Genomic DNA, 10,768 nt, shown 5'->3' with positions numbered 1-10,768 from the left:
TGGTTGGCTTAGGTTTGGTTAGGTTGGCTTAGGTTTGGTTAGGTTGTCTAAGGTTTGGTTAGGTTAGCTTAGGTTTGGTTAGGTTAGCTTAGGTTACCTTTGGTTTGGTTAGGTTAGCTTAGGTTACCTTTGGTTTGGTTAGGTTAGCTTAGGTTACCTTTGGTTTGGTTAGGTTAGCTTAGGTTACCTTTGGTTTGGTTAGGTTACCTTTGGTTTGGTTAGGTTAGCTTAGGTTACCTTTGGTTTGGTTAGGTTAGCTTAGGTTACCTTTGGTTTGGTTAGGTTAGCTTAGGTTACCTTTGGTTTGGTTAGGTTTGGTTAGGTTAGGTGTTTTAAGATTGATCAGAATCTCAAGCCTTTTCACGTAGTATATTCCGAGGCTTCTGTGGCAGAGGCTTATCATTTAACGGGAGTCTAAAACGTGTTCCCCTTTCAAGGACAAATTGAAATCTTATTCCGAGTATTTCTCCCCCATTTTGTCGCGTCCCACCGGACCTAAGCCGTTCCACAGTTACCTATTTCTCTCGCGTTTCTCATCATTCTTGATTTGTCCTTGATGGGCCTTGTGTATCTCGTTGGTAGTGATCTTACTATTATTTAGTCTGTATTACTAAGCCTTTGACAGCGCCTCACCAGGCGTCGCTTAACCCTGAATCTATAACCTACCTCGCTCACTTTATGACAAGCTCCAGTTTGAAACCAGTGACAAACTTATGGAATGAACATATCTTATAAACTTATGATATAATCCTATTCATTTCTTACAGGTCCTAGAACTTCTATTTCTGTTAAGCAAATCGAAGGGGGACTCCGTGACAGTTAAAACAACTATTATGAATTTACTACCCCTATTGTAAATATATATGAGAAGATTTGGTCTTAGGGATTCTTGGGGGTTCTGATACCAAGAAGTGATATCTAGTTTATTAGGGAGAAGGTATAAGATGCCTAAGTATTCGCGCGTCATAGTCCCAGTCCCACTTTCAAAATACCAAGGGGGGGGGGCTATACGTAAAAGGAGGCCGGGCTATTTCGCCAACCTCTCCTCAGTCGGAAAATACGTAATATTCGTCATCGCGTCGCGCTAATAAAATAGATATCACTTCTTGCTGATACTAAATATGCCTAAAAGTTGAAAATGTGAAAAATAAATAATCATTAAAAAATTTAATTTTGGCATCAGCCGCTAAATATATAATTAAAGCAAGTCGCGGTTGAGGTTTAGTTTAAAGAAATGCCACTAGGTGGCTCTCACTCTTTTATAGTCGAGGATTGGAGGTCAGTTAGATCGCGCGGGTAGCGTAGCGGTCCTATAATTCCCATAAAATTCTATATTTTTGAACCTGTCGTCTATTATTCTGTAATTTTATGAAAGGTCCTATAATTTTTACTTAATTATAGTAAAATTTTAAAATCCTATAAGGAATTTAAATTTAGATAAAAAATTTTGTAGGAAAAATAATACGTTTGATGAAATTAGCCTTATTCCTGATCAGCGCCACTAGGCTAGTGGCGACTTTGAGAACTACTGTAATCGACGAGCCAACCAGATGTCGCTAAAATCTGGTAACGTCACTGACGAGCACTCTCGGGAAACTGACCAAAAATTAGCCCGGTTTGAAGCTCGTTGAAGTTAATTTCAGCATTATTATTTGAATTAAATAATAAAATAAGACTAAATCGGGCTCCAAACTTCTTTATCGACGATATTCAACACTCACCTAAAGGTAAGAACTTATTTTATGGCGTTTTTGGAGCTTTTAATGTAGTGGAACTCGCTAAGCCTTGGCTCTTGTTTTCAGATTTTATAATTTTAACTAAGTTGGGACCATACCATAGTACCAGACCAAAAACTTCATTACTCTTCCTGGTTTTATAATAATCGTATTAAACAATAATAATTAGGTTTTTTTGGTTAATAACGTTAATTAAATTATTACTATTATAAATGGAAAATAATGTCAGTGTACCCACTGTTGCTTTTGTTGTTAGAAGTTAACTTTCTTAACTTAATAAAGAAAAACGATTTATAACACTTGACCTTTCGAAATATATTATTTAAAAGAGTTAAGTTTGGTAGATGGAGTTATTTTAAAGCTCTGGAACTGGAACCAGGTTTTGGCTCAAACATTTCCTTGGCAAAATAAGGCAGAAGACATATATAATATTTGGTTGATAGTTTCGGAAACATCACTGTATTGATGAAGTCATTGTTTTTCATTACAAGTAAAATTTCCATGTCATCTGGTGGTACATAAACGGCAAGGAAGCACACTGGAAGATTACACACCAATAGTTGGCCTTGAATTTGGTGATAGACATCGGATTTTTTGTGCAGTTCCAGTTCATTATTATTTTTATCAACATAAAGGTAAAAATCTCCCGAAGCTGCCTTTTCTCTTATGCTTTGTTTGTTTTTAAATATGGCATATGGACATTTGATCTCTACTATGTAAAGTTCATCTTCTATCATTACTAAACGATCAGGGCTGGCACCAAGGAAGCAGAACCTGGGATTTATAATTAACCCAACTGATGTGTGTTGCTGCGTTGTGATTTTTTTCTGAAACAAAGCAAAAGCTGCCGATTCATGCTTCAGTCCATGATCCATTGATTTTGCAGTTACGAATGATCTTTTTTGAATGAATGTTTTTACTGGGTCTGTGCTATCTCTCATTTTTGTAAATGTACCAAACGTTGAGGCTGTTAATCTGTGGCTTCTTTGTTTGTGCCAATAACTGGACTTACTCTGCAAACGGGTTTTGATTTCAATATGTTTTGAACCTGCCAAATCCACCTCCACACTTTTTAAAACATTCATTTCATTTGTTGTTAGATTTAAAAAACTATCGTTTCGTTCCCTTTCTTTAGTTTCTGCAACCTTTTCCCAGAGCTTGTCAATTAAATCGGTGTTTTGTTTTATGCGCAGTGAAACTGGTGTGCAATTGTTAGATTTTATGGTACCAATCACGGGAAGATCCAAGTTCATTTTTTCAAATAGTTTGACAAAATTGGACAATTTTTCTTTGGTGATTATCTGCGAACCAGCAGGCACCACGCTGAACGTTCTAACAGACGTACCCAAGAGTGATTTCGTAGGTTTGGCTGGGTCATGTTTAACGAATTCTAAGTCGCTAAATAAAAGGGGCTCATCTGTTTGCGGTTTCTTTACATGCCACATTTGTAGCCTGGTGGTGCAAGAACCTCGTAGGGGTAACTTTTCCTCACCAGCCCTAACACAGTTCCATAATTGGTACAATAATGCGACTGAATGTTTACAGTCTCCGTTCGTTCCCGCTGGGCAGGTACACGTTATCCATTTTAGCTTATTTGGCTCATTAGCAACATTGAAACAAGCAAATATTTGGTATGATGTTGGTCTCCTATCTGCCTCACAAATAGCTCTAACAAAAACCAGGTTCCCTAAATGAAATATGTTGATTATTTGATAGACAATAATTTCGCAACCAAAAATTTCAGTTTGGTTTTTACCTTGAATATTAGATTCGATACCCAAAATCTTTTCCTCTCTATAAAGCATAAAACCTTGGTTTCGTTCACGCTTTGTCATCGCATGGTTTTCAGCTATATTATCCGGCAAATCTGACAGTCCAACATCATTGCCCCAACCTTCTTTCGGAGTTACGCGTCCTTGAAGTCTAAGTAGGCCTTCACAGCAAATTTTATTTATTATTAAATACTTCTGGGTGTACAATTTCAACGTGGTTACAATCTTACCTTCTTTAGACATATTTGGATTGAGCGTCATTACTTCAATACAAGCTTGACAAAGCCATTCATCCTCTAGGAAGCTTAGCGCGTCTTCTTCTAAATCGACACACTTTGGATGGTACCATTCCATACAAGAACCGCATTGTATCATACTGTCTGTTGTTCCTTTTGGCTGTTTACATAAGCAAAAGAGCCTTCTTGATGATTCTTCAGAAAAACTCGCTGACGGACCAGGTTTTTTTTTGGGTCTCACTGATTCCTCCGTTTTTCTTTTCGACATTTTTCACTTGAAAACCACTTTTCAGAGTTGTCAAAATATTAGTAACTGGACTCTTTCATCAAGAACGTCAGAGAAAACGAACGAGTCTGATTTCTATGAAGTTTAAAACTTTGTTTTTAGTTTCGAAATACCGCGCCCTCTATTACACGAGTTCGGCATATATTTTTCAAAATTTTACGGCGGCGCTTTCGGTACGGAGTCTCTACTAGGGACTAAGGTAGCTAAAAATATATTGCCTCATACAAATAATGCTACTTCAAGAGACACCCAGTGGAGAACGTAGGGGGTCGAAAGCCCCCCTCCTTACCGCGAAATACCTTCCACACATGGATAACTTGGGAGCCCTGGACCTACCTCGCCAGGTGCACTCCTGGCTGGCCCAGCTCGCATGCTGACGCCTCGCAACGCGGGCTTTGTTACATCGCTTTAACCAGTTTCCTTTGCCCCAGTGTCCCCTCTGTCTGGACTTGGACACTTTCTGCCCAGTCAGGGCGGCCCCACGCTCTGACTTCCTGGGAAACCTTCGGCAGCTCAACCTCCAACGGATGGTCGGCTATGGCCTACGAGCCTCCCACTTTGTGAATTTAAAAACTAGTCCAACTATAATTAATGAAGTGGTTTTGGACCTCTAAACCTCTCTTTTTTCCAGGGGTGCTTGGTACCCCCGCCTAAGACCCCCGTACTATTCCCAAATTAAATATATTCCATAAAAAAGACACCCAGTAGACAGTTTGTAAAATTTTAAACATAGATATTTCAAATAAAATTAGAAGCAAAGATATCAATTAAAAAGCCATTTATTTTTCATAAGTACACCCCATCAGTCTAGCTTCGTTACTAAAGTTCCGGTAAAGTTTGATAAATAACAACAAACTATATAGATTTTCTCTAGCATTGGTGACAAGGTCAAGGGAATACGTCCCTTTAAAATCTTGAATTCCTTGACTCTCCCAATAGCCCTTTCAACGTGAATTCGTGCCACGGCAACACTACGGCTCTCAGAAAGTTGAGATGAAGTAAACTGATCCTGTTGTTTCAGAAACTCGGGAATGATTAGTGTAACATTTTTAGAAGCTAGTTCTTTAGCCACATCAAAACCGCGGTCTGCCATTACAGCGTCGCCTTCATCCAGCATGTCTAAAATACCACAATGCATAAATAGCTTCTTGTCAGAAGTTCTTCCTGCGTAGAGATTGGAACAGAAAGTTATGTGACCAGAGGGGGCCATTCCAATGAGCGCCTTCGCTGTATTAGCATGTTTATAAGCGCTAAATGATTCTCTTTGAGCTTCAGATGCTGAAGGCTTTTCTAGTTCGAATTCTGTACAATCGACGATAAGTCTCAATCCAGGATATTTTTCTGTCATTTTCTTAGTTGCCAGCTCATTTGTTCTTTCCAGCGATGGCCATATGGGTAAATGAGGAGCACACTCGAAAAGGAACAAAATCCACGTATTTACGATTTTAGAAACATAACCTTGCGATAGATTATACAAATAGGCTAAATATTGCTCTGGGGTTCCTTGTCTCAGACGGTTAAGTGTCATGAATAATTCCTCCATTGGATTTAGTATCCTTGGTGGTCCAGGTTTCACAACTTGAAGGAACTCTTTATCTGAAGTTTCAGTCATTTGGGATGATTCTTGTCCCACATAATTAAGTTTAGTACATTCGGGTAGCAGGAGTTGATAGAACGCCCAAAAAACTTCGTACGAAGGAAATCCAGTGAAATATTTGATAGCTTTATCGTCATTTACGAACTTCGTTAATGTAAACTTTTCTTTACTCCGAAGTGTAAGTAGTTCAATTTCTTTTCTTATAAGTTCAACTTTACGTGGTGTATTTTGAGTATTTGAGGATTTCAATGATATCCCACTGCTTGCTTGAGAGTGAGACGATGATGACGAGGGTAAATCAGATTGGCTCTGTTCCTCTACAAAAGCTACTAATGGATCTTCGGGATTCAGGTCTGCTGGATGAATGTTAAGCTCCTCTGGATTAACATGCAATGCTCCCATTTCTTCCATTAGTTCGATTCTCTCTTTTGGGCTCATTTGAGAAAAAGCACCTTTCGGAAGCGTTTGGCTGGTGTTAGATTCAATTATTTCATCAGTCATTTCATCAGTCACTTTCGTGTTTTGAAATATGGAAGGTATTGCAAATGGTTTAAGATGCTTGCGGCGTAATGCTCCAGTGGGTAAATAGTCGCTTTTTAAAAAGTGTTTGGAGCATATAAGTGAGATTTTCAGATCAGGTGGCTTATTTCCCATTGCCGTTATTATGGCATGAAACCATTTTCGTTTCAGCTCCTTATCTTTCGGCAAAGTATGATAAGTAAGCGACGGATTGTGGTTTCGACAATTTTCTATAATGCAAGATCCTTTTCCCATGTCTAAAAATGTAAACAAATACGTTGTTGTAAAATTTTCATAATCAGAATACTTATATACTTTAATTTTATAATTAAAATCATTTACTGAAAGATTATTTTCAATTTTAACCAAAGCAGCACGCCAAGGCTTAGCGAGTTGCACTACATTAAAAGCTCCAAAAACGCCATAAAATAAGTTCTTACCTTTAGGTGAGTGTTGAATATCGTCGATAAAGAAGTTTGGAGCCCGATTTAGTCCTATTTTATTATTTAATTCAAATAATAATGCTGAAATTAACTTCAACGAGCTTCAAACCGGGCTAATTTTTGGTCAGTTTCCCGAGAGTGCTCGTCAGTGACGTTACCAGATTTTAGCGACATCTGGTTGGCTCGTCGATTACAGTAGTTCTCAAAGTCGCCACTAGCCTAGTGGCGCTGATCAGGAATAAGGCTAATTGGAGCTTGTCATGAAGTGAGTGACGTAGGTCATAGATTCAGGGTAGAGCGCCGCCGGGCGAGGCGCTGTCAAAGGCTTAGTACAGACTCAATAATAATAAGATAGGCTGCAAAATTAAGCCACTGTAGTTAATCAATTCTCGAACTAGCTCGAGCTGTAAGTCTCTCAGTAGCATTACGAAGTATAGGTAGTGTCATACCAGAAGTAAGATAAGGGACTAGAAGTAAATTGCTAAAGTAGCATTGGTAATAGCACTAATGAACAAATTTGAGGATTTTATGCCGCTTTCATAGCGCCTACATTAGAGAGAAAAGAAATTGGGTCGAGTTTCAACAAAATTTCCTACCCCCTTCCCCTCAACCTTAAGCCGCGGAACACGAACACGGACACGGACGCGGGTGCTTGAATCTAGTTCGGCCGTCTTCCGCCGCGCGAGCGTCTCACGTTTTGGAGAGGGAAAATTCCGAAACCGCTACCAGAGGGACAACCCTTGGTGTGTTATCAAGAATATTCACTTTCGCCAAGTGAAGAATTTTAGTAAACTCGATACTTCTAGTCCCTTATCTTACTTCTGGTCATACTTATGGAACATATCTTATGGTATTACTATTACCACGTGACAGTTTATATTGTTCACTTTCAAACAAGTTTAACATTGCTGGAAAAAAACAATTGGCGTCAGGAATGCTGAGATTAAGGAAGCTCGTTTGTTTTTCTGTAAATATTTCCTTGAAAATAACGAGTTAAGGAATGGAATTGATGAAAAAGTGTGAGTATAACTTAAAGTATTATGATTAACTATGAAATGTGCTGGCCATTTTTGCTATTACTCTTTAAATGGAACAGCTAGTAGATTAGTAATACAAAATATTTAATTCATTTGCAAGATTGTTAACTTATTAAAAGTTCCTTAGTCCCAATCACATCATGCTGACGTCAGGATGCTCTCATATGGCTATATAGAATTCTTTCTCACCACCAATGTGGCAAATCTAGTTTCCCTTTAGCCTTTATTGTAAATGACCCAAAACATAAGATAAATTTATTCTTTATAAAGACAGGGTTCGTACGGAGCCTGGGAAAGTTTAAAATGTTTTCCTAAAAAGTCAGGGATTTCATTCGCTATATCAATCCATGCTTCGAGCAATATGAGGCAGGTGTGATGAAGTGGGCTCTGGTAAACACATACTTAAAATGGTCAGGGAGAAGCTGGAAAAATCAGGGATTTTCAATGTCAAAATTTCGTACGAACCCTGAAAGAGAATTCTACAGAACCCTCGACTACTTTTAATGCGCGTTAGGCTTTAAGCAAATGTCCCCTCCTTTGGCGCCCGTAACCCAGGACCATTAAAAAAAAATTATAAGGTAAAACCCAGGTTCTTCTAATGGCATCGCCTGTCGTCGCCCCTAGCGGCAGAGCCCCGAAACTATTCCACTCATAAGCCTTATGTTATGGCTATGCTTTGAGTCGAAAAAGTTTCAATATGAAACAAACAAGGGGAAGGTTTCAATTTTTTTATTTAAACACATAGGGGGTTTTTTGACTTTTTGGGGGGGGGTTTAAGGTAAATTTTGTCTATTGCATAGGTTTTCGAATGTTTTATAGCTAACAAGCTCAAAGAAGTATCATATAAGCTTAATAAGAGTGTTCTCCATTGTAGTCCATCTCTGTTTATTGTTAAATAGTCTTAACCGTAACACGTTAACTAATCTTCTACATGCCAAAGGCAGGAACCAATCAAAACTCGTTAATGTCGAGGGCGGAGCTAAAACTATCCTAACCATAGCGAGCCAGTTAACTCCACCCCTTGACTATGGTAGCATCTAGTCGCATTTGTTTAAACTAAACCACAGCCAAAATTTGCTTTAACACGTCTTAAACTTAATAAATTTTATACATAATTAACGGATGCATTTTTCAAGTTTTCTTGTGTGATTTTAATAGTTTAAATCAATTACGAAAATGGTTGTCTGGCCATTTCGTCAAATTCCCCTTAAAAGCCTGGTTAATGCTAATTACAAATTTGAATTTTATAGTTTCTCATTGGATAAAATATTCAGTTTAACAGCGAAGCTCGATGAATCAGATTGCAATGCAACTGCTGTAAGTTTAATTACAGAATGCTAAAGGGAGGGTGTTCAACACTAAGTTTATAAGATATGTTCCATAAGTATTACACTTCCTATACAAAACAAGTTCGTAATGCTACAGAGACAGTCACAGCTGGAGCTAATTCGAGAGAATTGATTAACTACACTCGGTGGTTAATTTTGCAGACTTCCATCTTATTATTTTGTCTGTGCTAAGCATTTGACAGCCCGTCACTAGGCGTCGCTTTACCCTGAATCTATCACCTACGTCATTTCATGACAAGCTCCAGTTTGTAGCCAGTTACAAACTTATGGAATGAACGTAACTTATGAACTTATGTTGTTAATAATTGGTACCCTAGAAGGAGCAATTTAGGAAATACTGTTGTATTTCTAATTATTTTGCAGACACGCGAGTTCCTTCTTTGCATCTTAAAAAAATGCACTCGTACGTTTTTGGAACAATTTTTAAATGTTACTTATCGAGACGCCAACTTCAAAGTCTTAAAAACGTGGCTGCTAAAAGGTTTAACGGAAGCCTTTGATGACAAGTTGCCACTCCTCGCTATTCAAGTTACTAATGAAGTTATTAAGGTATTTATAACATACAGAATAGCATTCTCAAATTAAAAATAAATAAATAAATAGCCCAAATGGCATTTATAAGGGTTTCAGGAGGGGTTTTTACCCAGATTAACTTGAAACTAATATAGTAAACGCGAAATTGGATTTTCTTCATTTTTTGGATTATTTGAATTTATTTCGCTTTTAAAATTTCCCGAAATGTGTCAAATTACTCATTAACTTTAGATATATTTTTCACTTTTAAACACTTAGAAATAAGTTTAGAATTCAATTCATTATTTGAACAACTTATAAGGCCATCTTTCAATATAAGTTTTTTTTTAAAATACTATTTGTAAAAATCTATCAGCTTACATTTCGTAAGTTTTATGATACCCTAATTTAAATGTTCGCAAGTTGATATTGCTTCTTTTTTTAGAGAATTCACGCATTGGAGAACACTAACGAGGAAAGGGATTTTGCATTTCCCTAGCATAACTTGTATTACTATGGGTTTTTTAGGCAGAATAATTTGTATGTGATTTTCAGAATATTAAAAAATAAAAACCATAAATTCATCAAAACTACTTAGTAATTTATTTATAATTATTTCTTTTCAAAATAAACTTCAAAACAAAGTGGCGTAGTGAAATAAAATGATTTTTTTTTTTATATTTATATATATATTTATTTATATATGTGTATGCATTGCTTTGTTTGGTTAACCACCTTTTATAGGCCTCTGTGGTTGTCAGTAACTTTGGATACGAGATAATTATTAAATACGTATAGTTTACTCACACATCTTTGAAAACAGTTGTAAATTTTTCTAACAGCCCAAACTTGCCTTCGTAAGGATACCAATATCTCTTAAAATACTACTAATTAAATCAGTATAAACACAACAAAACCGCCTCGTATTAATACCCAAATTCTAGATTGGGTATACATAAAACAAGAGCTACCGCGATATTTTTGAAGTTTGAAATGCAGTCTGTGCAGACGAATTTAAATTTGAAGTTGCTATTGGTTATGGCATTAACCAATAACAGGCTGATACCCATATAAATCCCGCCTTTCAAGATTTTTGGGTAGAGCCATCTAGTGAGCGAAAATCGAGTTACGGGTGGCCCGCGCTTTGCTTTAAATTGAAAATTTCAGGTAACAAAACAATATACCTTAAATGAACGGCCTTTTTCTGAATATAAATGGAATTAAGTATAATAAGTTAAAAACAGGAAATATATGATCTCTTATTACAAAATAATTAGCAT

The 10,768-nt window shown here is 37.1% G+C and overlaps 4 protein-coding genes across 8 annotated transcripts in view; 2 read left to right on the top strand and 2 right to left on the bottom strand.

The window, feature by feature from the left end:
- LOC149668158 (uncharacterized) overlaps positions 1–10,768 on the bottom strand; it is a 66,623-nt gene that overhangs the window by 25,863 nt on the left and 29,992 nt on the right. The window lies entirely within an intron of this gene.
- LOC149668161 (protein regulator of cytokinesis 1-like) overlaps positions 1–10,768 on the top strand; it is a 50,897-nt gene that overhangs the window by 39,312 nt on the left and 817 nt on the right. The window lies entirely within an intron of this gene.
- Positions 592–10,748, top strand: LOC149668162 (uncharacterized). Of its 5 annotated transcripts, XM_089841051.1 has the most exons (4): positions 592–853; positions 8,877–8,943; positions 9,339–9,524; positions 10,656–10,748. In XM_089841051.1, exons 1-4 carry the CDS (start codon positions 834–836, stop codon positions 10,710–10,712), a joined length of 330 nt encoding a protein of 109 aa, XP_089697177.1. In that variant the 5' UTR covers positions 592–833; the 3' UTR covers positions 10,713–10,748. The 5 variants fall into 5 exon arrangements, 4 of the variants coding, with proteins under 4 accessions (XP_089697177.1, XP_089697174.1, XP_089697175.1 ...); XR_016367976.1 differs by lacking the exons at positions 592–853; positions 10,656–10,748 and adding an exon at positions 7,478–7,608 and having other exon boundaries at positions 9,339–9,654; XM_089841048.1 differs by lacking the exon at positions 592–853 and having other exon boundaries at positions 8,222–8,943.
- Positions 1,907–4,078, bottom strand: LOC149668163 (uncharacterized). Its single transcript, XM_089841026.1, has 3 exons — positions 3,739–4,078; positions 3,493–3,669; positions 1,907–3,423 (listed from the first exon to the last, which is right to left on the bottom strand). The coding sequence occupies exons 1-3, from the start codon at positions 4,010–4,012 to the stop codon at positions 2,087–2,089; spliced, it is 1,788 nt and encodes a 595-aa protein (XP_089697152.1). The 5' UTR covers positions 4,013–4,078; the 3' UTR covers positions 1,907–2,086.

The sequence above is a fragment of the Phalangium opilio genome, unplaced genomic scaffold, assembly GCF_054372755.1.
Source record: "Phalangium opilio isolate 3A_F unplaced genomic scaffold, DU_Popi_V2 ptg000056l_1, whole genome shotgun sequence".
Taxonomy (NCBI): domain Eukaryota; kingdom Metazoa; phylum Arthropoda; class Arachnida; order Opiliones; family Phalangiidae; genus Phalangium; species Phalangium opilio.
Note: the sequence above shows the minus strand (reverse complement) of the source record. Positions and strands in the feature narration are given on the sequence as shown.

Coding starts and splice junctions, on each gene's coding strand:
- LOC149668163 (XM_089841026.1), bottom strand. CDS start 4,012: ATGTCGAAAAGAAAAACGGAGGAATCAGTGAGACCCAAAAAAAAACCT. Junction 3,670..3,738: donor TCCAAATATGTCTAAAGAAG/GTAAGATTGTAA, acceptor TTTGCTGTGAAG/GCCTACTTAGACTTCAAGGA. Junction 3,424..3,492: donor TATCGAATCTAATATTCAAG/GTAAAAACCAAA, acceptor TATTTCATTTAG/GGAACCTGGTTTTTGTTAGA.
- LOC149668162 (XM_089841048.1), top strand. CDS start 8,803: ATGGTTGTCTGGCCATTTCGTCAAATTCCCCTTAAAAGCCTGGTTAAT. Junction 8,944..9,338: donor CAGATTGCAATGCAACTGCT/GTAAGTTTAATT, acceptor ATTATTTTGCAG/ACACGCGAGTTCCTTCTTTG. Junction 9,525..10,655: donor TTACTAATGAAGTTATTAAG/GTATTTATAACA, acceptor TGAAAATTTCAG/GTAACAAAACAATATACCTT.